The sequence below is a fragment of the Lissotriton helveticus genome, chromosome 6 (genome assembly GCF_964261635.1).
Source record: "Lissotriton helveticus chromosome 6, aLisHel1.1, whole genome shotgun sequence".
NCBI lineage: Eukaryota > Metazoa > Chordata > Amphibia > Caudata > Salamandridae > Lissotriton > Lissotriton helveticus.
The window spans coordinates 1271378236-1271405582 of record NC_136067.1 but is presented as its reverse complement, the minus strand read 5'-3'; the positions used below and the strand labels follow the sequence as shown (position 1 = coordinate 1271405582).

The 27347-nt window shown below is 46.8% G+C and overlaps 1 protein-coding gene across 1 annotated transcript in view; it reads left to right on the top strand.

The window, feature by feature from the left end:
• AIG1 (androgen induced 1) overlaps window positions 1-27347 on the top strand; it is a 1879081-nt gene that overhangs the window by 485659 nt on the left and 1366075 nt on the right. The window contains exon 2 of the mRNA XM_078646963.1: window positions 17726-17881. Within this exon, the coding sequence (XP_078503089.1) occupies window positions 17726-17881 (156 nt within the window). The remainder of the gene's footprint in view (window positions 1-17725; window positions 17882-27347) is intronic.

The following is a 27347-nucleotide window of genomic DNA, read 5'->3' as shown; positions in this document are numbered from 1 at the left end:
CTATCAGCTGGCAGCCAACCAGTTTCCGCAGCAGGGTTGCCACTGCTGGGCATTTTGCCGACCCTGTGTTAATTGGTTGTACCACCGCATGGTTGTCAGACCACAGTGTAATCTGCCTATTCGCCAACTGCTGGGCCCAGATTTGGAACGCCACCACTATGGGCAACAACTCTAGTAAGGATATTTTTGCTGTGAGCCCCGCGTCTCGCCAGGTTGTTTGCTATACTCCTGCTGATCATGCGGTCCCTAGGATTGCCCCAAAGCCATGCCCCCCTGCCGAGTCCGTGTACAGTTCTAGTTCGATCGTCTGTACCCAAGGCTCTCACCATATCAGGGTGCTATTGAAATCTGCCAGGAAACTCTCCCATTGCCCCTGGTCCTCCCTCACCCCTTGTGTGATGCGGACCCTGAGGTGCTTTTGTGTCATGCCCCTAGTTAGCCATGCTAGTCGCCTCGCGAATGTGCGCCCTGAGGGGATCACTTGTGTGGCAAAGTCAACTTTCCTAGCAGCTGCTGTATTTCCCCCAATGTCTCCTTTCTTTGCTGGTTCAACCTCTTTATGGTTTCACGTAGTTTAGCAACTTTTTCTGTTGGCAACCTGCATGTCCCGGCTACTGAGTCCAAATCTATCTCCAGGAAAGCCAGTTTAGTGGTTGGGCCCTCTGTCTTGTCCTGTGCCAGTGGGATGCCTAACTCCTGGGCCATCTTTATAAAATTGTTTAGGAGTTTGTCGCAATCCTCTGCTCCAGCCCTTCCAATGAAGAGAAAATTGTAGTGGACCCGCCCGCCCCTTGGTGCGTGCGTTCCCAGTTCCCATTCCAGAAAGCTGCTGAAGGCCTCGAAGTGTGCGCATGATATCATGCACCCCATGGGTAAGCATTTGTCATAGTAGTATTTTTCGTCTAGTTTGAAACCTAAAAGATGGTAGCTGTCTGGGTGCACTGGCAAAAATCTGAAAGCTGATTCTATGTCTGATTTCACCATCAAAGCTCCCTTCCCTTGTTGCCTAATTAGTTCCACCGCATCATCTACCGATGCGTAGGCCACCGTGCAAGCTCCCTGTTCTAACCAGTCGTTAACTGACTCCCCTTCAGGGTGGGACAGGTGGTGAATCAGACAGAATTTCCCTGGCTCTTTTTTTGGCACTACGCCTAGTGGTGACACCACCATGTCCTTCCACGGGGGGAAAGGGAACGGGCCAGCTACCCGCCCCAGTAGTAATTCCTTCCCCACCTTCTGCTTTGCCACCCCGGGGTTGTCTCTGACCGATTTTAGGTTCAAGCTTTCCCGTGCGCCTTTGGGCCTCTTGTATGGGATTGGAAAATCCTGTGTGAAACCTTCTGCTAGCAGCTGTCCGTCTGTTACTTTGTGATAGTCCTTTAACAAATGCAGCAATCTGCCTGTCTTTATCGGTGTCTGTAGCGTCTACCCTCTGCCCCTTTCCCCGCTGGCCCCGCCCAAGAGGGCCTGTCCCTCATTCTTTTGCGCCTGTCTTGCTTTTGTCGGCCCTTGGCCCTGTGGCCCGTCGGCAGCCTAGGGTGGGGTGGTTTCCCCCGCATGACCCACAAGTGTGTTTGAACCTGCATGATGTCACCCATTTTCACTCATCCTTTCCTTATTGAGAGGGGGGTGATGTGACTGCTTAGGCCGTTGGGCCCCCTTTTACCCCCCCTCGCCCTCACTAGCTTGCCCCCTGATTGGGGAGGCTTGTCTTCCTTGAGGGGGACCAATCCTAGCCCCCACCGGCCTAGCCGGCATGCAAATGGGGGCGGGGGAGGGCATCCCGCCTCCGGATGGTGTTTTATCCATGCCCCCCTAGGCTCCGGCTTCGCAGTCAGTTGAGACCCGCCCACATTGGGATATTGCAGTTCTAGAATTGAGTAACGCAAACCCCGGATTGTGCTACATGATGGAAAGAGGATGAGCTACGAAGCCACAAGGCCGCTGATGCCATCACCACAGCCGCTAGAGCTGTCGGAGCCCGAACCTGAGAGCCCAAGAGTCTGGGGGCCAGATCAATGGCCCAATGCGCCTTCCCGCTTGGTGGACCGGATCTTTGAGGGCCGCGTGGGCTACCCCTTCACCTAGAGGACTTCAGTGGGTGGACTGCCAACGAGGCAAGTGAAGCTTTGCGGCGCTGAAGCGGCAAGCACTGGTCAGGCTCCCCACCAAGATGCAATGCTCCTCTGCAACCCGGCCCAGTAGGGAGTGTGGGAGAAACCAATTGAGCACCAGGTGGCAGACAGTGACAAATGGCAGTGGCTAGACCGAAGGACTTTTGCTTTCCAGACAAAGCAGGGGGCGCTGTCAACAGGAATTGCCGCGGGTCTAGGCTCACTGCATTTGGTAGAGCCTGGGGTGAGAAGAAGCGGCCCAGATAGGCTTGGGTGCGGCTTGCGGCCCAGTCATGCTCCTACACCTCTGTGTGATTGCATCTGTCCTCCGGCGCACCGACAGCCCATTAATGTCAGGGGCAATCTATTGTACACTTGAGCACCTGCTTGTGCCCAACTTATCCCTTTCTACCAGGTGTGCTACATGACAGGAGGGGTGAGGAAACGCTGGTAGAAGGAATTAGGGCATTCGTCATCTGTGGCAACTTCCCAACTGCCCTATCTTATCTCACCTCCATAGACAGCAGAAACCTCCCTCTAGCTTCAAGCCTTGACTATGTGTACCAGATTAACCAGACTAGCCAGATTGATTAAACAACAATGTGCCTTGGGAAAACTCGGGGGTAGGCCAACCCACCGTCAATAAGAAGGGGGACTGAAAAAAGCTGCCAAGAGAGGCGATGGCAGGCGATATCATCATACTACCAACACCATTACATCTGGTTCTCTGTACACCTCCAAGTCTCATTTGCATTCTCCACCACTCCAGGATTCCGAATTATTTAATCACGAATAAACCCAACTCCAATTATGGGATCAGGAGCTCTCCGTAGCTTGCTTCTTGCTCTCCAGCCGGTGATTGTCTTGTTTCTTTAACTGATGAGCCAGGCATTTTGCCACCCCAGGCCCACATCACACAATGTAACTGCCTCAGCCCAGGTTTACGCTACAACCCATCAGGAGGGCAATTTATAATTTTTGGAGACTGCCTTTGATCATTCCATTTCTTGACTGACAGACGCCAACATTGTGGGCTCAGCGAATATGGGCAAAGGCAACAGTAGGAACTGTCTACTCCTGTAAGCCCTATTAAGCTAAATGTAATAACATCAAAGGTTTTGGCTACCAGCCCGGGTATGGAAACGTCCAGTCATATCTCCGTAGAGGAGGCCCTCGGGATCCATGCCGCCGAATTCTCATGTCATTGCGACTTAAAGTCACTATGGGAAGAATGCAACTTACATCATACATCACTTAGTAGTCAGATCTATGGGACATATCAGCACAGTTCAAACACCTCCATTTGCAATGCCTTACTCAACAACTTGAAGGCAGTTTCAGCGTAATTGTCTTATCATTCCGATAAACCTTTTTGTTTTTTAACCATTTTTATTGGTACATAAACAATGAACATAACATATGAGGAACAATTATATTGTGTTGCCAATTTTTCTTTTGTTATACACTTGCAAGGAATCATATATACACTGGTATTTACTATAACAACGACGGGCATTTATAACCATTAATATTTAGAGGAAGCTCCCTACAAGCCTCTGTGTGTCTGACATGCCCCCAGATCTTATCCCATTTCCTCGGGCACCCACTACTCTTGACACTGTGTGTTCTCCCTGCCATCACCAATCCAAATCGTTTTTCCATTCTTCTACTGTCGGGATGGCAGTCGCCCCCCATTTTGTTGCAATAATCCGTTTTACAACCACAGCTGTTAATGCCAACCATTGCCTTACATGTTTTGGTCAATCCTCTCCTCCTGAGGTCACTAATAGGAAATATTTTGGCTCTACTAGTACACCAATAAGTCTGCAGGATTGGGGATTCCCATATAAGTGATAAAAGAGACCCTCCTGACCCACACCCTCTACGACAATGCATGCTTTCACTGAGTCCCATTCGGTGAAGCACTGCTCTGGGGTAGTACACTCTATGTAGCACTTTCAGTTGTATCAGTCGGAACCTAGATCGTATTGCCACCTCTCTCGGGCCCTGTAAAACCTCCATCCATTCTTCCTCCTACATTGGGCCCACATCTCATTCCCATGTATTTCTCAATGTGCCTAGCGTATCTGGGGTGTTATTGATTATCTCTTATACAGCAAGGAGATTTTTTTTTCCTGTAGCTGTTCTGTACATATTCTTTCTTCTAAAGGGAAAAGCTTCTGCCAGAGTCTGCCCCTCAGAGACATATTTCCAAAGAGTGTGCCCTACTTGGATGTACCTTAGCCATTCCCTATTCCCCATATCCCATTTTGTATTCTGTTTGTAGGGTTGCGAATGTTAAGTATGCCTGTCCTCTCCATACGTCTCCCAAAGTCTCCAGGCCAAATAGCTCCCCTTTGTCGAAGCCCCCAAGATTACATACCCCCTTCAGGGAGTCTCCCTCCCAAAGGGGCGTCATCCCTGTGAGTTTGCCCTCCCAGCCCAGATATTTTGTTGCTGTGTGCCATGCTTTTATCGCTGTCCGAGTGTGTGCTGGTAGATTTGCCCTCGCTCGCCTGCCTTCATACCCATGGCCGACATGTCCACCCTGTATGCTGTTTACTGTGACCAGTTGGGCTGCCCAATAATAGCTATGGCGTTTGGGCACATCATTCCGATAAACTTGATGTGCAAGTCGTTATCTTAAGTGCTTTAGAAGATCATATTGTGTGAATCGATCCAAAATTGTCAGCCCTGAACAATCTGATTACTCCCCTGCACTAGCACAATCAATGCCCTTGCTAGTACCCCTCAAACACTGGACGTCATCCTCGATCAGCTTTCAACATCTGCTCAACAGATAGGCACAACTTCAAAGTGTCAGCACAACACTACCCGAGCCAGGCTCTGCCCTTTTTAAAGGCACTTTCAAACATCCAACTCGATGAGGTGTCTAAATTCATAGATGACCTGCCGCCTGCAGCGGTATCCGATGAAACCAGGAAGGCACTTGACGTTCCCCTTACTGCCGAAGAACTGGGGGAAGCCCTGGGACAACTCAATACCGGGAAGGCCCCCGGGCCAAGCGGCTACCCGAGTGAGTTCTTTAAGAAATTCCACCTTCAGCTAGGATCCCATTACAGATGTGCACTTGAGACAGCGCGTGAGCGGGGTAAATTACCTCCTGACTGGCGTCATGCTGAAGTTGTGGTTTTTCCGAAACCGGGTAGACCCCCTGACAGGCATGACTCATATCGCCCCATCTCCTTGCTCAACATAGAGGCTAAAATACTTGCAAAAGCTCTGGCGAACCGCTTGCTCCCTTACGTCACGGACTTGGTACACCCGGACCAGGCAGGCTTCATGCCTCATAGGGCAACGCGTCATAACATCCGACGCGCACAGGCTGCGGTGGATACCATGGGGGCCACCGGGGAACAGGCTGCTTTGTTACTAGCTGATATAAACAAGGCCTTTGACTCAGTCAGCTGGACGTACCTATTTGCGCTCCTGGCCCGTCTCAATCTGGGCCCGGTGTTTCTGTCGTATGTCAAACTACTGTACACGGACATCACGGCCTCGGTGCGGGTCGCCGGGGCGATATCAGAAACATTTCACATCGGACGAGGGACCCGACAGGGGTGTCCACTGTCCCCCTACTTATTCGCCCTAGCCATGGAGCCTCTGGCCGCTTGGGTGCGTATAGACGCGCAGATGCGGGGCTTTGTGTGGAACGAGAACCTCTCAGATAGAATCGCATTGTATGCTTACGATGTCCTCTTTTTTCTTACAGACCTGCGACGCTCGGGCCACGGGTGATAGAAATTATGCATATCTTCGGTGAGGTATCGGGCCTTTCCCTGAATCTACGCAAGTCCACTCTATGGGTGCTGGGGGGCGGAGCTGTGACAGATCCTTGGGCATCGGGACTGCAGGTGGCGACCGGAGGATTGAAATATTTGGGAGTATTTCTGTCGGATTCAGTGGGCGTTGCCTGGGAACGCAACGTGGTGCCTGTTTGGGAGAAGGTCCAAGCAGATGTTAAAACGTGGTCTCGGATGCCCCTCACTATCTTCGGCAGGTCTGCAATTTTCAAAATGGTAGCGCTCCCACGCCTCTTATACCAATTGCAGAATTATCCCCACCCCATCACACCCCAGTGGTTTCGGCAGGTTAATTCTGTCTTGGGCCGCTTCCTGTGGGACGGGGGCTGCCAGGGTGGCGCTGCGTACGTGCTTCTTGTCCACGTATTGTGGAGGCCTAGCCACCTCGGACCTGCTGTCCTATTATCAAGCCTCCCAACTACTAATTCTGAATGAATGGTGGTATGGCGACAGTGGAGACCCAGCATATGCCCTGGAGCGCGCACTGATGGGGGACAATACACTACATACGATCCTCTACTCAGCCAGGTTGCGGCGGACATTGCCAAGTGTCACAAGAATTGTTTTTGCTGTGTGGCGACAGGCGCTACGTCGCATGGGCTGGTGAGGTAGACTCACTGCGGAAACGCCGCTGTGGCACAATGGACGACTCCCCGAATTATCCACGCTGCAGGGGTTCGATGGCTGGGATGCAATCGGGATTTCGTCGTTGGGACATGTAATGTCCGGAGTTACCCTCAAATCGTTCCAAGAGCTTAGCACCGAGTTTCATATGCCCCAGACCCAGTTCTTTCGTTATCTGCAGTTCCGGCACGCACTGACACCCAGCATTGCCAATCTAGACTCGCTCCCAGAATTCAGTCCGGTTGAAGCAAAGGTCTTCATGGGTGACCTTGGTGATAAGAAGGTCTCCCGTATTTACCAAACGCTGGTCACTCACTGCTCCTCCACCCTGCTTCCCCTGAGGGCGGCCTGGGAGGCCGATATCGGTCCTCTGGACGACGATGATTGGAGGGAAGCCCTAGAATCGCCGCGGGGGACTGCCATTGCAATGCGGCTTAGGTTAATCCAATTTAAGTATCTCCACAGGGCCTACTACACCCGAGAGCGGCTTTGGAAGGCAGGACTGATAGAGTCACCAGAATGTCTGCATTGTGGGGCTGCAATGGGTACGCTGCTGCATACGGTATGGTCGTGCCCTAGACTAATTGGTTTCTGGAGGGGTGTATGGGGCTGCCTGTCTGAAGTTCTGGGATGGGACCTTCCACGTACTCATCGCTTAGGGCTGCTCCACATCCTTGAGGGAGTTGGTGGGAACATATATAAACGCCATTTATTATTGCTGGGGCTGGTGGTTGCCAAAAGGGATCTGGCCCGAGCGTGGAAGGATGAGAGAGCCCCCCCCCTGAGTGCTTGGCGGGCCGGGTTGGACTTTTGTATGGGTCTAGAACGACCAGTGTTTGAATCGCGTGGATGCCCCCGTAAACACTTTAAGATATGGAGGAGGTGGGCGGATTATAGGGGGTTGACATTAGATCCCCCGACAGAGCAAGAGGAAGATGCCTAGGTGAAAGATGCTAGATGGGCCTGTGTACTGCGTCATGCCTACCACACTACGACCGCGTACAGAATGCAATCTATACACACGTGCACTGGGTTAGGGAGGGATAAGGGGTATGTAGCGGGTTAGTTGGGTACTGGGGGTTGGCGGGGGTAGGGGCGGGGACGGGGGTTCTTTTTCTTTGTTTGCTCTTTTATTCTTGATTGGACACTGGTCTTGTGATGTAACTGTGCCAAGATGCTTGGTGGCACTCTCCTGACTGTGGGGAGCCACATGTTTTCTTTATTCTGCCTGATTCACTCAATAAATCTGTTGTGAAAAAAAAAAACCATCCAACTCACGCAGATTCACTCTGCTCACCCGTCACTTCTGATCCTACCGAGGCACCTGGGGGACTTACACCCGAGCAACCCACAACACTGGAACCTCAATTGCCTGGCATTATAAGTGTCAATGAGGGCGCCCCCGGTACAGTCTCTCTTAATCCGTGAGATTGCAACACCAGTTCAGTCATTGAAGGAGTAGTGCTTGCAGCCAAGCAGACAACAGTGACAAAGCCACCCATGAAAAGGAAGCATTAAAAACTTCTGAAATCAAGACACAAACGTAACTCAAGCCGCACTTCGCAACTATGCACAGCTCATGTTCAGCTGATTCCCCGAAACCGAGGCCCTAGCCGACCATTCAGTTACTTCTCTGTCCCCAGGTGAACGACATCCTAGTGAGACCAGAGTTAAAATGTACTCATTCAGCACAAAAGGCACACCACAAAGTGGACAGTGCCATGAGTGGAAATGCCCAAACTTTGTTTAATCAGCATGCAGCTGCATCACTGGTACTATCATCACCTGTATCAGGATCTTCAACTGAAAAGCTCCATACTTGCAATATACCCCCAGAGAATCTTCCCACTGCTACTGCCGGACCCAACATGCATGCCACGCGAAGCAAAGACTCCTTATCCTTCTACCCTGCTCAAACACAGAACTGCCTACCGATTAAGTGGCAGTCAGAACCTGCCCACCAGGCCACCATGACCCACTCTACCTCTGTACTTCCTCTCCTTTGTACAGAGCATCCTTGAACAGACCATCAAAGGTCTATTGTTTCATCTGCCCACTTTCTTTCCTCCGCATGGACCCCAGAGCAATTGGGCAACTAAAACTGAGGCAGTGGAAGTGGTAAAGTAGAAGTTTGTATACACCCCTAACTTTCCACCGAACAAGCTCGAGTTCATCCTGCATCACACCTCTAGGGGTAAACACAGCATCCTTGACAGAAGCACAATTTTAAATACCGCTCACCTGGAGTCAATTGAGCTCATGAATAATCCAGCCTTGAGGGGGAGAGACATTACTATCACTACTTGGTTCTCCCCGGACTTGACCAATCTTGTTAGGCAGCTATACATAGGCAAGCTATATTCTCCATGTGGGGGATCGAGCTGCCTCTAGTGCTGCCCCGTCTTGCTGCCCGGCCCACTTCTGCCAAGCCCTTGTAACCTTAATGCACCTAACAGTGGAATTTTGAGAGGTGCCATGTGCTCCAACTTTTGCAAGCAGTTACCCAAACCCTTGTCAGTAGTGTGAATACAGTGGGACATCAAGGAGAAGTCATTGCCCAAGTTCCGCAGGCCATAAGCGATATAAGAATACGTAGCTCGCATCTACCAACTCGCACGTGAAGCCATTTTGGGGATTGCAAAGGGCTCTCCTGTTTCACAACTATAACCCTCTCACTGTCACCAGTGGAATGCGAACCCTCTCCCTCAGGCTTTGTCCATCCTTGCACCCAATTCCAATTCCAGCATTTGGAAACAACTGCGGGTGTCCTACAAAATTCCCCTGGCAGCAAGATTCTGGCTTTGAAGATTTCCAGGAAAACAGGAAATCCAATCGAAGACTTGTCCCACGGATGGCCTACAACATTGCCCCAACTGTGATTTTAGATGGAGGCACTTGATCGTTCTAATAAAATTGGCAACATTCCAAAGTTTTCTTCTTTGTTCTGGATCCGTGGCTGAAATTAAAAGGAAACATGGGAACGACATGTTGTCAGACTTTGTGAGCTGCTTTACGATTTTATGCCTACAGGAAACATGTCACCTGCTCACATAATCGGGTTCAAAACTTTCCACCTTCATCCGGTCGTCCAAAGCATGATTTATATCTTGATCATAATTAATGCTAAACCCTTCTTCCATGTAGGAGACACATCACTTTATCAGGTATTGGGCTTGGAATTTGCTTCTGGCACCCACCTTGGTATCGCCAACTTTTATAATATTCCAATAGCAGACATAGGCCAAATTTTGTCGAAACTAGACCATGACTTGGACTCACTTCACTCTAGAGGTAGCAGCCAGTTGGATCTTGATTTGGGGAGGCGACTTCAATGCCCATCTATGCCCCCTTGCGTATAGATAACGCTTGTGTCTTAACAGACTGCGAAGGGAAGTCTTTACACCATTTAACATGATGCACACAGCAATAACATTTCCCTATGGTTCAAATTTTTTTATTAGAGTTATTGCATGGGATCACAGACAAACAAGGCAGCCAAAGTGAGCGTTGCAGCTCCCCAAAAATATTCAAGAAAATATTGACAACTGAAGGCCAACAATTCCCCCCTCCCTGGGAAGACTTACATCAGAGGTTTCTGGAGTGTAAGACACTAAGCGGTATCCATGGGTGTACTCTGGGTGTTTCTGACCATCTAGGAAGGGTCACCAATGTCTGTGAAGTGCAGCAGGTGCAGATCAACTCTCGCATCTCCTCTTCTGTTGGAGTCACCCTTTGCAGTTAGGACTAGGGTAAGTTCCTCCATTCCCAACACATGAAATAAGCAGTGGAGCCCTCCAAGGTGCATTGGGAGTTTGTCTGTGCCCCTGTGAGCAAGGATCATTTAGACGGTTGATCCCAGTGCTGGGCTTATGTGCCGCCCCTTCATTATTTAAGTGGGAAGGTGGGTGCGTTAGGGAGACGGTAGACAATGTTTGCGGGGAATCAAGGTAGTTGAATATCAAGATGTGTGTCTATATCATTCAGGGCATTCCCACAGCACGTAAACTAGTGTATAAGGGGTCCCATAGAGTCTCTACCAATCAGCGGTACATGAAGGTTTGCCCCTGTGCAGTCACACAGGCGTGAGATACCAATACATGACTATTTTTGTAGCTGTCTCATTGCTAGCCGTGTTACGTGCTGTATGGTGCACTCTGTAATATACCGCCTCCCACTTTTTGGCTGTTTATCGCCTTCTCAGTTCTTGTTCCCAGTGGTTCTGCCCTGGGGTCTTAGGCGCTGGAGAAGTGCATTGCAGTATAATTCGGTAATAAGGCATTTGTTGGTTGTTTTAGTGGTTAACCATTTCTCAAATGTAGTATGGGGTCTTTGTGCTCCTGGGCGCACCGTGGGATGCATTATTCAGTGCCAAATGTGCAAATATCACATCCTCTCTGATTCCTGGAGCTTGTAGTCTGCTAGGTGGTGATCAAAGGGGAGCAGGCCCTCCCTATCGAATAAGTGGCCACAGATCGACATCCAGTGCTTTGCCAGTGCTGGAACGCAGCCTGATCAAGGTAGGTGCAAAGTCAGTATTGCCTACCACTGGTGTCAGCGGGGAAGGGAATGACGATAGGCCTTTGCGGGTAGCTATGCAGTCCAACACGTTCAAGATAGTTTAGTGACTGGGGAGGAATAAAGGCCCCACGCTCTCTGCGGGTGAGACAGGAAGGGGACGTTCCATAATGGAGATACCGTGAATGCTCAATCCATGAACAGCCAGTGGTCAACTTCAGTGCTGCTACTCCGCCAAGCCATGAAAACCGATATAATTTCCATTGCACCAGATCTTGTCCTAATGTGCTGAAGGAGCATTTCCTTAATTACCTTATAATAAAATTCGATAGGCCTCATTTATGAGCCCGTGGGTCAGTTTTGCGCTTCCGATGTGTCACTTTTAGTGACTCATCGGCGGCGTAAAACATGCCTCCTGTTGCGCACTTTTACAAAGTGACGCATCTAAGCAGATGTGTCACTTTGTAAACCCCTGCACTACATTATACCTGCGTCAGGTATAATGTATGCAGGGGGGGTGTTCCCCCGCAAAAAGCCTAGTGGAAGTGACGCAGTGTAATCTATGAGATTTCACTGTGTCACTTCTAGGACGCCGTTGCGTCAAAATCTTGCGCCTGCCTCACAGCAGGAGTAAGACTGGTGCAGGCCCTTTCACATGGGACTTGCCCCACGTGAAAGGACGCATTGCTGGAGTTGCGTCACTTTTGTGACACACTCCAGCAATGCGTCACTTTCGCGCTTACAGATATGTCAGAAATACTGACGTATCTGTAACTCCTTGCGACATGATGCGTCATACATTAAATGTGACGCATCAGGTATGTCGCAAGGAGTGCACACTGAGAAGTGACACATCGCTGCTTTCGCGCAGCGATGCGTCATTTCTCATAAATGAGGCCAAATGTGTTTTGTGAACGACTATTTACTATGAATGGCCTCTTCCTTTTGACCTTGGTGGATAAGGGTGTGGGCTCTGGAATTAATTTAATCCTATTATCTGCCAGGTTAGCTGCCAAGGTGAGGGAACAGCTAGTAAATAATCTTGCCTCTAAAGCCTTGTTGTAGATATTAGTTGGTGGCAGGAGAAAGTCGGATCTATTAGAAAAATGACTGGTATCTCCGCGTACAAGAGAAAGGGCCCTTGGTATAAGTGGGAATTTGTCAACATCGTAATCTTTGCATCCTAATTGGTAAAGCGCAATCACATCCTTTTTGAGGTCTGTTTAAATGCTGAGACAAATGATGCTAGCATTACCAATGCATTCATTACCCACTGAGAAGCAGCGTCAGGGGCTTTAAGTATGGCAGTTGTGTGTGGGCAGATAGAAAAAAGGCGTTGGTTTGACATTGCAGCTCTAAGTTCCATAGAGTGTTAATGGCCCGCACCACAAGCAGCCTAGGTCTGCTCCTGAAGTCACCTGCTGTAGGAAGGCCTAATAAAAAAGAGCGATAGCAGCAAGGAAAAACTCCCACTGACTTAAAGCCTGGGAAGAGCTCAGGGAAGCATGCCGTAATAATCATCAGAATTCATTCCTTAAAGATAATGAGGAACCTCTGATTGATTCCTTCATATCTGGCCACAAATGGGCCACTTTCTTTGGAAGGGGGGTTACTCTGCTGGCAACAATAAACCAAAAAGATGGGCATATAAGCAAGGGCGTTATCGCCAATTTAGCGGCACTTTTTGCCGATAAAGCAGCGATTTTTTTTTGTCGCCCAATTACCAAGCTGTCGCTAACAGCAGTTAGCGACAGATTCCAGGCGATAGCGACCAGTTTGGGGCCCACTTTGCATGTCAGCAATATTTATCGCTAATGACATCCAAAGTGGGCGTACCCAAACTAGTAGCGACTGAAAGCAGTCGCTAACACAGCTATCGCCTATTAGCAATACCCGTGACGCGATAAAAAAAACACACGCTAACCGCAATTAGCGCCAGGATTTTACACCTGGTAAAAACCTGACTTAGCCATATTAGTCAATGGGAGGTGGATTCTACGGCTAAGTCCCCACCTGCCTATTAGATTATCGTTAGTGATAGGATTTTGTTCGCTGGAAATCTCATGTTATAGATGGGATTCGCCGCTATCGCTGGATTTATTATCGCTGTGAAGATAAACGTTGGTAGTACTGCGTTATCTCTGCAATAAAATTCAGCAAAAGGAGGCGATAAAAATCGCAGTTTGCGATAATTATCACACGTTGTTGGTAATATGCCCCAGAGTGTTTCCTCTCCAAGTATTGCCCCTCATTAGAAGAGGTGATTGTGGCTATTAAAGCCAGGTCTAGTGGAAAAGCCTCAGGTTCAGATGGGGTGACCCTAGACCTATTCCAGAGCAATTTAGACCTGTGGGCCCCCATGGTAGCCAACATCCTTAGAGCAGCACGTTCTTCCACCAAGATTCCCTCTTGGCCTAACTCGCTCATTGTTCTGATCTTTAAGAAAGGCAACCGAGAGGTTCCAAGTTGTTACTGCCCAATCTCCCTCCAGGACTCTACCGTGAAGGTACAGGGTCATTACTTGCTCTCCTGCCTGGAGGCCTCGGAAGAGGAAAGCAGCACTTTCTCAGACATCTAGTATGGGTTCAGGAGGGTGTAGGCATGGAATATCAATGCCTTAAACCATGCCTTTTTCTGAGTAAGTATTCAATGGCAAAGCACGGTGCGCTACACTTGGGCTTTATGGATCTGTCCAGTGCCTTTGATTGCGAATCCCACTCTAAACTGTGGGGCATTATGGAAGACCTGAGCATTGACACACATGTTATCAATATCATGAGGGAAATGTATTGTGACTCAAGTGCTGCAGTAAGTTCCGGGCCGGTGGGGGAGTGCTTTGAGATGTTCAGGGTGCTTAGGAACATCAGGCAAGGGTGTGTCCTTGCGCCTTTTCTATTTTCCCTCTATATCAATCACTTGGAGAGGGAGTTAATATTAAGGTGTGGGGATATGCCCCAAGTCGGAAAGCGCCCTATACCAGCCCTTCTGTATGCTGACGATGCTGTCATCATGCAACACACACCTGTAGCACTGCAGCGTCTTCGGGATCCCTGTGCATCCTTTATGGAGGGGCTTGATACGAGGATTAACACCACCAAATCCTCTGTAATGTCTGTGGCTATAGGGTGGGTCTGACACCAGATTGTATGCTTCAGGCTACTCCTGTCAAACAAGTGGCTAATTAGGGGTAGCTTTTAATTGTAGGGGATCCTAGCAACCACAGCTAGAAAACAGAAAAAGGTCGCTTGCCCGTATGTTGGCCATCTACTGTGCAAAATGTGTCGGTTTAGCAACTTATGGAGCGGGCCTGGGGGAACACATGCAGTTTTGCCCCTGCAGGCCACAGAAAACAAATTCATACATCACCTACTGGCTCTCCAACTGTCCACCAACTCTTGGATCAGCCACAGGGAGTTAGGGTTTTACACCTTGAGGACATCTCAAGGACGCGTCCAATGCTGTTTTGGTGAAGGGGCCTGGGTCAATGAGGCCCGCTCCTTAAACAGAATACGAATTGAGGCTTGTCTGTCCCTTTCACGGTCCCTAGAAATTCCCTGGTTGAGTGGCATCCGGGAAAGTGGTGGCGGCCCTAGGTAAACGGGGTTTTTCTGAAGACCCTTCACGTTCCTTGCCCATAATGCCCAAATTCACTTAGGGATATATGTTACTCATACTTCGGAGGAAGCGAGATGGACAAAGGTGTGTGTACTTTCCTCTAGTGGCTGTTGTATGCAGCTAAACCCTCTCAGGAACATCCAACCATTCCTGTTGTATGATGCTCCGCACTGCCAGCACTTTATAGTGCTCAGGTTTCGTCTTAACCTATTTCTTAGACTGGTTACCTTTCCCCAGTACAATGACTGGCCGCGAAACCTCTTGCTTTGCCCATGGGATCAGAAGACAGCACAGAGCACTTTACATGCCAAGTTTTTTGTGCTTTTTATTCCTATTATAGGTTTTTGGTTTTAAAACCGCTATTAATCGAGTTCTCTCTGCGACATTGCACAGAAGCTTTGCACTTTCTACAATCCCTGAGTTCAGAGGAGATCAGCTTTACTGTACATACCCTTCTGAAGCGGGCGCTAAGGCAAGGAAAGCGCTCGCCACTTTGTGCACTTTGACTTCAGATTCATTTTAGCTTTCCTCTCTTTGTAGCCCAGACACTTTATATTATTGCCCTGATGTACTATATTTAATGTATTTTTAGGACTTCCATGGAATATGAGGCAACACATCACGTGACCTCTATGGCCCCGTAGCCCGATCTTTTTCTTAGAAGCCATAGGCAGATCTTCAAATTCAATGTTGTCATCTGCCCCGTGCCAGGTTTTTTTTTTGCTTAATCCACACCCTGTCTTTTTCCACTCTGAGGTCTTTCTTTGAATTTGCACTGTTTTATTGTGTTTTATCACATTTGTTTTGTATTTCACTTTTGTGGTCTGTATCGATTTGACTGAATAAAGTTGATTTGAATTGAATTGGATTGAGTCAGTTGGGCCATTTTTCTAAGTGCGTGAATTATAGCTGCCAGCATGTTGTTGCAGATAGATGTGGACTTTTTTGATCGAGTAAAAATAAATTACTATTAGAAAAATACAATAGACCAATGAATAAATACAGGATGCAGGTAATTTAACCAGTTAGCTATTGATTACAGGTTACCAAAGACATGACCTCCTGAAAAGCACCAACGCGATAGAAATGCATTGTGTGTAAATTGTATGTGTGATTGGGCTCAAACATTAACTGCACTGCCCACCAGAATGCTGGGAATGCACTGCGTGCATTGTCATGTACAAGGTGACAGGCACAGCGAGGTGCCTGCCACCTTGTCCATGACAATGTGTACCCCCCATGTGCACCCACCCATCCCCCCAATACCCTGGGGGCCCGCAGCGGGCTCCCGTAAGCACAATCTGTATGCCTTTCCATGGCGGCAACGCCGCCAGTGAAAGGCTGCTCCCCTCTGCCTTCCTAATATGGATGGCGGTGTCTATCAGACACCGCCACCATATAAGGCTCCTTTTCCGCCCGGTCACCTGTGTGACCAGCGGAAAACCGGCGGACGGTCTTTTCGTCCGCCGCGGTCCCCCCGCCATACTAATATGTCGGGGGAAATGGGTGGCGGGCGGGGTGTGTTGTAGGGTGGCGATCCGCCCTACATCTAATCAGCCCCTAAGTACTGACATTTGTACTTGAACCATAGGTACTTCAAATACACATTTCTTTCAAAACACAAACATTTCCAGACAGGCCTGCTCTCTCCTTGAGCACAGGGAAGTAAAACACCATATACGTCATGATGCCAACATTTGGAAGCAAGAGAGACGGACGTTTGAAAAAAAAATCTGAGGAGTTTAGCTTGAATTGATTTGGAGGCAATTTTAGGGAGGAGACAGCAAAAATAAAGGTTTATGTGGTTTAAAAAATCGTGAGTCACCCAACTGAGACAGATGTGTTGGCACTTATAACATGGGTAGAAATGAAAGTTCATGCAAATATTCTTCAAGGGCAGAAACACTTTGGCAATGGGGCCTACATGCATAGGGGTGCTATCTAGCACTGTAAGTGGTATAAAAATGTTTTGACAGGTACTCTAGAAAGGCATGGGCAAAGAAGTGTAACTAGGAATATTTTATTAGAGGCGCCGCCTTAGTAACACAAAACACCCAACGTATATGATTATAATACCTTCATCAGCTTCATCCGTTATATTCGGGGGGAAAAATGCAAGTACTCCTGAGGCTGGGCTTGCATCCCCCCTCCCTCCCAAAAAAGTAACAGGGGGGAGCCACGGTAATGGCCAAAGGGTCAAGGAAGCCGCGGTCGAAAAAGTTTGGGAAGCACTGCCCTACAGAGTAAACGCTGAACAGAAGAACTGACCTTGACCCAGTCCGCATGCGAATACACAGGTCAATCAGGATGAGCCTAACCAAATTTGAGGGAGACCCAGTCACAAATGGGGTATTTACCACACCCAGAAAATACCAATTTCCAGGATATGCCCAGTGTGGTAAATAGGTTTATTCACTGGATCCCTACGTTAAAGGTGGAACCGATTTGAATGAGAAATTGGTGTGTTCCGTGCTAAATTCCTTATTTGTGGAAATATTCTGAGTTTTTTCTTCTGGTAAATTGTGGGGGCGGCAGTGTTTGCCTCACAATTTATCATTCTGAACCCTGCACACACTGGAATTTGATCAGGTATAGGAAGTTAGCCAGATACTCACAATAGGGCAAACGGAAGATCCCTAGTCCTGTTAGCCTTTGTCAGCACCCCTTGGTCTTCGTCCTTACATTTTGGATATCTACTTACAGCAGCCAGCCTTTGCCACCTCTTCCACATGGGTATTTTATGTTTTTCAATTCTTATATGCTCACTAGAGGGCTGATCTGTTTTGACTGTGTATTTTATTTGTATGTATTTTTGTAAATGTTTGTTCATCTGCTCAGTGGCCCTCTGGCTGCGCATGTGTCAAGTTAGGTGAAAATCTGCCAAATAAACAGAGGGCTTTATACCAGAAGGTAGACTTCTGTCAAAAGGAGAGTTGATTTTTGATTTTCTTAATCCGCTCTGTTAATGTTTGTAAAGCCGGCACCTGCCAGTGTTGTTACGTAGGGACGTTCACTATGGAATTCTCTTTGCAGGTTATTCAGGCGGTCTTCTTTGGGATATGCGTATTGACGGACCTTTCCAGCCTTTTGACCAAAGGGAGTGACAACCAGGAGCAGGAGAGGCAGCTGAAGAAGCTCATTTCCCTTCGTGACTGGATGATGTCCGTGTTGGCCTTCCCGGTTGGAGTTGTAAGTACAGTTTACTTCATCTGCAGTGCAGAAAATGTTATTCACGCTGCATATTTTTAGGGGTTGCTGGCCTCATGTTTGTAAAAAAAACATAATAAAAACCTACAGATAATAAATTCGAGGGGCTATTGGTCAGCCCTTTTCATCCATTGGTCTGTTCAAGTGTCATTCACATGTTGCTTTCATACCTGTCATAACCCACAGAATGAGTAATTGGTCAGCCAGCTTCAACCATAGACTTTTTTTATTGTGCAAAGCCATCTAGAAAGTAACCGAATGTGGGGGCATATTATCAAGCCCCTTATCGCTGCGTCATCGGCACTTTTCTGCCGATAACGCTGCCATATTTGCATCGCCCTATTATCAAGGCAGCGTTAAGTCAATTAACGTGGCTTAAAGCCACGTTAATTGACTTGACGCTGCCTTGGCAATAGGGCCCCTTTCACGATAAACTCATCGCGAAAGGGGGCGTGCAGTGGGTGTTGCGGTGGGCGTTCCACCGCAACACCCATTATCTGCGAAGCTGTCACCTATTATCAAGAGAGGCGATAATAGGTGGCAGCGCTGAATTTAAGAACAGGAAAGACCTGTTCTTAAGGTGGCGAAACAAGGAGAAATGCTTCATTTCTCCTCGTTTTTGTTTGCCTTGTGCAGCACACATGGAAAAAGCAAAATGCCAAGGTTTGTTTATGTACAGGAAGGTGTCCCTTCCTGTACATAAACAAACCTCTTTTTAAAAATGCCAATTTGTAACTTACATGTGTGCTGCATGAAGCAGCACACATGTAAGTTGCAAAATGGCTTTTAAGCTTTGTTTATGTGCAGGAAGGAACACCTTCCTGTACATAAACAAACTTTCCCTGCCTGCGCTGGCGTTAAGTTGTAAAATTTATCGCCATCGCAGGGAGAAACGCTAGGCTGCACCATATCCTTGGTAATATGGTGCAGCCTAGCGTTTCCGAAGTGGCGAAGAGAGGCGTTAAGCCAAGGCGGCTAACACCTCTCTTCGCCACTATGTTGGTAATATGCCCCCTGGTGCTTAGGGAAGATACATCAATCAACGTTTTAATTTCATACCTTTTTTTAATTTATTTTTGAAGTTGGTAATTTTGTGATAGGTTATTTATATTTACTCTTTTTGCAGATATATGAATGCCACTTTCAGACATTTATATATGTAATTGTTCACACTTTAATTGGCTGTTTTGTGCTTTCTAGTTTGTATTTCACTTTTTATCTGACACTTTATGCAAAAGACCAGAGAATTAATGTTAATGAAATTAGGTCATAATAAAGACTGTCATTGTATGTGGTGTTTTGGTCCTCAAACATGACTGCAAAAGGTACAGTGCTTGCTTCAACAGGAGCTCAAAGGCCCAGCGCCTGCGAGGAAGGAATGAAAAGATTCAGTAAGTTTGTTCCAGAGAGCTGGGGAGCGTCTGAGAGTGAGGAACACGTTTGTTCTTGTCACCCTGAGGACCTGGGCTCACATCAAGGTCCCTCAGCAGGGCCACTACCAAAAAGACAAAGTCTTAACGAGAATCTTGATCTAAAAGACACAGGACAACCTCTGGAAAAAGAGGAAGAGAAGAACCCTCTCTGAGGACCCTGCTGGTAACAATGCAATGTTCCGGAGACATTTGTTAAGTGGCTTCAGAAATGGAATGTAAGTCATCTCCATTGAAGACAGGGCACCAACCTTTTTTTCCAGCTGCGTTATCTACGATTTCAAAGGGGATAGCATGTGAATAGTCCCAGATCTGGGAGAGCGTTTGACCAGTTCAGACCCTTTTATGCCTATTACAAAGCTTATCTATGGGCTGGTGGCTCCATGCACGTTATAGAGTTCAACAAGACTGCATAGTCTGATTTTTAATGAGTTTATCCAAAATGTCCTGAGATTCTGGCTTCAGGGCGAGGACCAGAGTCTGGAGCTGGGGCTGCGGCATCTGTGTTTTGTTGATTTCACAAAGTCTTTGGTCATTCAATTATTGCTGGTTCCCCTGTGTCCATTTACCATACCAAGATCCAAGTGAAAGACTGACATTGTGATGCTTGCTCTTAGGACGGATGAGGAACCTTGTTGGTCAGAAGGACGAAGTAACATAAGTGATTGATGTGTGCATTTTCCATTCCTGCAATGCCTTTACTCAGCAAGGTTGTGAACCATAAGATGGTTCTCAAACAGTGCAAGATTTGAAAGATGCAAATGTTTTTGTTAAATACGGTTTCCGATGGCATTGCCTCATACATAACTTTTTGGAAGAGGGTTTCAACAATGTTAGGGGTGAAGTCACAAGAAGCTTAGAAGGTGGATACCACCTGGTAAAACCAATAGGCAGTCTTCTCACAGAGCATTGCTGCTAGGATGACTAGCAGGACTACTTATCATGCTCTAAAAGGGGTGCAGGTATGCCTTATCGCATCAGTTTGTTTCCTTTATGTACAATTTGCCACAAGCTCAACAACGTACTGTGGTGCTTCTTCACAAGTTGGGGTTTTCAATGAACTTTCCAACGTCAAAACTCATGGCAACCAAAAAGAGTCAGTTTCTTGGAGTTGTAATGGACACTTCATTGATGCAGACATTCCTATCGACAGGTGTCAGCACATATGTTTTCTTTTATTTAAAAAGGATGTGTCTATGGAGTTTAGTGTGTACAGTTAACATTCCTTATGAGATACATCATTCTGTTGTGGTACCTCAAGTGAGTATGAGGATGAGGACTTAGTGGTTGCAAGATTAGGGATACGTTGCAGATCTTCTATTTTAGAGGTGGATTGTTTGACAGGATCCAGTGTGGTAACTGATGAATGACAGCCTGTTTAAGGGTCAGTACTTTGTTTCACCATGGTGTCAGTTTCAGGTAGTGACAGGTTTCTTTGGCAGGGCATGGGAATGGGCATATCTGAAAGCTCTAGACATGACTTGCTTTAGGGTAGAAGCAGAGGTACTTTTCCACAATATTTTGTTAGAACTAATAGTGATGAAATTGTCTTTGAAATGTTTTCTTCCACAAGTCTGATTTTGCCATGCAATACCACTTCGATGCGCTATGTAAAGCCTCCGAGAGACATTGGAGAAAGAACTATGCCTCTGAATCGAAATTAGCCTACAAATTATTGTTAAGGAATTATCAGGCACTCTGCAAAGTGGCACGAGCAGAGCTTGTGACTTCTACCATTACTAAAGCTCAGAATAATGCTAAAACTTAATTTAAACTTTTAAAAGAATTATCGGGTGCAAAGTGCTTGCCCAAATCTCCTGATTTCAGTACACCTCATTGCAATGAGTTTCCTGATTTTTTTCTCAATAAAGTTGAAGATATTTATGCTTCACTGAAGCAAGCCCAGCCTGCGGATAGCCAACAGCATAGTCTTCTTTAGATCAATCTACTATCAGTCCTATCTCTCAGGTTACTTTGCCCGCTCGGCCAATAGTTTCAAACAATTTATTCACTTGGACACTCCTTGATATTAACTCCTTCAACCTAATTTTAATTGGCTTGAAGTCTGGTTCCCCTAAGGGCCCTGTCCCTCTTTCGGTGCTTCAGAAACTTGAAACGCCATCCCTTCTACGAATCATCGAGTTGCTTAATGCCTCCTTAATGGAAGCTAAGGTTCCACCCATGTGGAAACATGCAATGGTTCTTCCTCTATTAAAAAATGCGAACGCAGATCCGTCGCAACTATCTAATTTCCGCCCTATTTCCCTCCTCCCGGATTTTTTAAAGGTGTTGGAAAAACATGTTAATATTCAATTGTCATCTTTTGTTGAATCACATGATTTCCTTCATAGCATACAGTCGGGTTTTCGACCAGGCTTTTCTACGGAGACTCCCTTATTAGGTGTCACGGAAATGATTTGTAAACGTGTAGACAATGGCGATACCGTGGCACTCATACTTCTTGATTTGAGTGCCGCGTTCAACACGGTTTCTCATGTACTGTTCTGCAAGCTCTTCAATCCTTGGGAGTGTCTGGAGTAGCACTCAATTGGCTAAAAGACTTTTTGGCGGATCGCACTTTCCAAGTTTTTTCTCCTACTTCCAGCTCAAAAACTTACCCTTCACCGTATGGCGTTCCCCAGGGCTCTATTTTGAGCCTGTTGTTATTTAATGTCTAAGTTAGGCCTTTGGCACTCATTGCGGAAAATGCAGGTCTGTCTCTATTTTCTTACGCCGATGACACCCAGATTGTCTTCTCTCTACCAGCAGATAGACCAACCAACCCATCCTCCCTTCAAGTTGGGTTAAGCAGTATCGCAGATTGGATGCAAGCAAATATGCTTAAACTGAACTGAGAGAAGACTAAGGTGCTGCTACTGGGCAGGGAAAAGAACTTATGGGGCTCCCTTCACTGGCCATCAGAGATGTGTGTTCTACCACTGCCCAGTCGGCAGGTTCGTAATCTGGGGGTCATACTTGATGAACATCTCTCAATGAGGCAGCAAGCGGTGAAAGTTTCATCGACATGCTTTGCCATCCTTAAATGGCTCCGAAAAATCCTTTGGTTGCTGCCTCTATCTACTCTACGCACTGTGGTCCCTACTCTTATTACATCTAGGCTGGACTATGGCAACATCTTTTATCTTGGAGCCAATAAGAACGCGGTACGCAAGCTACAATTGGTCCAAAATGTGGCGGCTATGTTGCTCTGTAAGATTCCCAAAAGTGCTTCAGTCTCATGCATCCTTCGTGATTTACATTGGCTCAGGGTTGAGAACCGTATAAAGTTCAAAGCCTTCAGCTATATGTTCAGAATCAACTGTGGCAAAGCACCACAATACTTGAAGACTTTAGTCCAGCGCTATCTTCCTTCTTGCACATTACACTCAGCCTAACAGGCTAATTTTGTTGTGCCAAGGATTAGACTGTCCCGGATGGGTGGCCGGTCGTTTTCGTATCTTGGCCCTTGGTTGTGGAACTCCCTCCCGAGTACACTTCGGAATGAAACTAAGTATGTGAACTATCGTAAGCGCCTCAAAACCTGGTTATTCTATTTATAGGGTCTTTTTTCTGTTTCTTGACCTTTCAGGCGGCACCGGGAAAGCCTTGGGTAGCTGTGCACTTAATAAGAATAAATTAACAATAACAATGACAAGATGTTTGAGGAATGGGCTCTGATGGGAAGTGCTGGGAAGCTGCGGTGCTCTAGCATTGGACAATCCTGAGGAGCATTCACATTCATCCTGTTCATTTGACAGGGGAGAGCAATGTCTGGCAGGAAATGGCCATCAGACGTCAAACATTTCAATAAACTGAGTCTGGATGCTCTTTTAAAATCTTTCAAGATGTATATGTATTCTCTAGTGGACTTTTTCAGTGTCCCGAAAGCAATGTTCCTGGTTTTTGCTCCCTGGAGTTCCTAGAAGGGGTGCTATTGGAGATGCAATTGTTTGTCCCATGAATGTATGATCTGATACATTTATTTACTCCTTGTCCTGCCTTTCAGATGGTATTGAACAGGTTTGAAAAGTGGTGTATGACAATAATTTTCGTAGATCCTCCCTGGCCCGGAAATATTTAATTGAAAGTTGTTCTTGTTCTCAGCAAGAGAAGGTCAGGGAGACTAGCAGAATGTTTCTCTCTTCTATAGGAGAAACAAGACAGTCTGTTATACCCAGTTTAATACTGCATCCAGTTGCATTGCTGACTGTAGAGGCTGATGGTTGAGGGGCATTGTCCTTCTGAAAAGGTGTTGATATCACAGAGGGTGTCAGGAAAAATAATCCAAAACTTGTGTATACTTAAATATATAATTGCAGGTTGATGTGCTGTTGTAGGTGGAGTCATAGGCCTCTTGATCCTCTTGAATCTTCAGTGTATGAAGTTGTGGATTTTTCAGTACAACTTTAAAAAAGAAGATCTGAAATATTCAGCCATCAAAGCTTACATACCAGCCCTTTACATCCCAGGTTAGTCTTCTGTGTTTGAAGTTACTGTAGTTTGCCAGTTTCTGTAGAATTTCTTTCTGTTTGGCCAGTGTCTTTTTTGCAAGTCTAGTGCTTATTGAATTAGTTTGCACCAGAATTAAATTAACAGATACAAATACAAATAGAAGAATATCTCTGATCATATATATACTCATAATATTTTTATGCAAAAGGCATCAAAAGGCATATGTCGCAGCCAAGACTGTGTAGCTTGGCAGTCAGTAGGCCATTCATCATCACGTAATATTTCTAAAGTCTAAAAGAGAAAACATTAAATGGAATGTATAAAGAGGCGACTGAAGGAATGTTCCTTCGTGTCCATTAATATTTAAATCATGAAGCAGTAGCTTGCTTAAAAAGCTCGCTGCTTGCCTTTTTGCAAAGGATCAACATTCCTTGTTTGACATGCTTTAGACATCTTCATAGAGTCAACCAACTGAATATAAAGTAAGTGAAGACTCTCTCAAGACTGTTGCAAATGGGAAGGTCACCAGAGTAGACGAGATGCCCACTGAATTTAATAAGCTGTTAATTTCCAAGCTAATGTATTGTCTTTTTAAACTCTATGTGTGCTGAAGATATTCACTGAAATTCGGTAAGTTAGAAACCTAAGTTTATTTATTAGCTTATTTCTTTATTTATTTTCTTGTACGGTGCCATTATATTCCCTCACAGCTGCTTGCATGCATCTTTTCGAAGTTGAACAGAGATAACACACTATCAAGCAAAAAAATGCTGGGGTTTTCTACATTTTAAAGACAGTTTTGTTCAGTCGCTTGCTCCCTGTGGTTGGGACACTGGTTTATTCAACCATACCGGGTTATTCGCAGTCCAAGAATACATTTTTGAGTCAACCCTAATAAATGTCTTCAAACAACTGGGTCTCAAGTGTAAACGGTACAACCAATAGGGCTGGTAAATGTGCTGTAAGTGATGTACAGCATTTTTTATCTTCTGGGGGAGTATCGTGATGGGCTTCTCAGGCTGAACACAGGACCAGGGCACCCGTTTTAAGACGTTTTTATTTGCCTGCAGCGTGTAAGCTGAACTCATTGAAACGATAGTTCCCTCATTTAGTAAGAGCCGGACTGGTGAACCAAAAACAGTCCTCTCAAAAATTCTGGAACCAGCTCCTCTTCCTTCGTCTCATCGGGCGATCTTTCTTTCAAATCCATCCATTCTCTCTCTCTCCCTTATCTCTCTCTCTTCTCCCCCTCGCTCTCTCTCTCTCTTCTCTCTCTCTCTCTCTCTCTTCCTCTCCTTTCTCTCTCTCTCTTCTCTCACTTCTTTCTCTCTCTCTTCTCTCCATCTCTGCAATGCAGTGTTGTGTTTGGTAAGCACCCAGACTCCCCTGTGATTGGTATTGAGCCCCCTGGTTCGACACTCAACCAGGGAATGGGGCCCTGGACATGTTCTCCATGCAGGCTGTAATGCAGTCTGCATGGAGAATGGGGAAAGTACGCATGACTAGTTTGGGCGGCCTGAGAGGGTCGACCAAACACTCATTGCGCACTTAGGAATGGGCAAACCACTCCTCCCCTGCCCTGCTCCAAGAGCAGAACAGCCCCGACCACCCACCTGCACACAAAGCAGTAGGAAGCGGTGAACGATCCATCACCTCAGGGGTACCACAGGGTTCCATCCTGAGCCCCCTCTTTTTTAACGTGTATATGGCCCCCCTTCTTGCGTTGATTGAATCACATGGGATTCTCGTGACATCCTACGCTGATGACACCCAGCTTGTCGTCACTATTGATAAAAGACTCCCGGATGCTGCCATCAAATTCCAAAACTGTCTGTCAGAAGTCTTTTCTTGGCTCAACCTGCACCATTTAAAATGCAACAGCGCCAAAACAGAAATAATTCCCCTCGGTAAAGGCACATTCTTTTCCCCCAAAGACTGGTGGCCTCATAATTCCGAAGCACCACCGAGCGCGGTAGCCTCAGCACGCAACTTGGGTGTTCAATTTGATGCTTCCCTCAGCTTCGATGAACATGTGCGCATTACCGCAGGGCGCTGTTTCAGTCTGATCAGGCAATTAAAGAAATTTTTTAATTTTCTGCCTATCAGTGCCAGGAAATCAGTCGCGGTGGCGCTTATCCTCTCCCGGCTGGATTATTGTAACGGCCTCCTGGCAGGTATCAAGAAGTCCTCTCTGAAAAAGCTACAAACTGTCCAACATGCAGCAGCCAGGCTTGTTCTGAAACTCCCCCGCAGGTCCTCGGCCTCTGCAGCCCTCAACGCCCTCCACTGGCTGCCCCTCCACAAGAGAATCCTTTTCAAGCTCTTAGTCACTGTATTTAAAGCTAACAGGTGCTTGGGCCCATCCTACCTGATTAAGCGCTTCCAGCGCTACAATCCAACTCGCTGTTTGAGGTCATCGGGCGCCAACTTCATCTCTGAACCCCGTATAAAATTAAAATCCAAGGGTGGAAAGACCTTTTCTTTACTGGCGGCCAAGGCATGGAACCGCCTTCCCCCCAGCCTTAGGCACGCCCCCTCCGAAAGCCTATTTAGGAAATCCCTGAAAACTTGGATTTATACTCAGTCCGACTCTTCAGTTCTCGCAGCCATTTGATCCATGCTCCCCATAGATGACTTTCTGTGTGCTCAGCGCCAAGATGCTCCCTCCGGAGCGAAAGTCAGCGCTTTACAAATGACAATAAATATCAAATATCAAATAAAATGATAATAATGCAAAGTTATTATTATTTTATGTTTCTTCTTCGCACTGCTTAAAAGCAGTGGGGCGATGCTTCTCCGCCATAGCCGAGGATCCACCACTGTCTCTTTGTACATTGCAGGTGCGTAAAAACAAGCTCTCGGCTCTGCATTGACCCAGAAGAGCCCATGATGATATAGCGCCATGCTTGCACAAGCTAAAAACTGGTTCCAGTGAACTGGTAAATCATGCTGAATGTGTTGACGATGTCACACAATAACATCATTTCTGCCGCTAGGCATTTAACTGGATTTAGGGGCCAGTTTCATAAAGGCTTTGATTGGTCCACTACCCAATAAGCTGTCCTCTGATGGCTTATTGGATGCAGAGCAGCTATTTGGTAACCCAGGAATCCACATAGACAATTTCCAAATTTCTCCTCTCATTTAACATTGAATAGAACACTCATCTGTTTTCCTACTTATCTGATCTTTTAATTTAACTGTTTGTAATTGTAGAGTCGGGCTCTCTAGGACCCTGAGTCTGCCTCCGGCTGGCTGCCTAGCCACGGCCTCAGCCGGAGACAGGAAGCAGGGGAGATAAAAAGGACAGGAAACTAAAACAGGGGGGTAGCAAGGACATCAGTCGAGGTGTAGCATGTGGCTACCTCGCACTGAGCAGCTCAAATGATACGGAACACACAAAGAAACACCAGGGCAATGCTGCATGATGAGTACTACGTTCTTTTATATAAATTCCATCATTTATATATACTCATAAGTTGATAAAAATGTTGGCAAATCGGGTGCTGGTCTGTACATGTATTACAGCCCTATCAAGTTCAATCAAAATATGTCCAAAAGGCGGC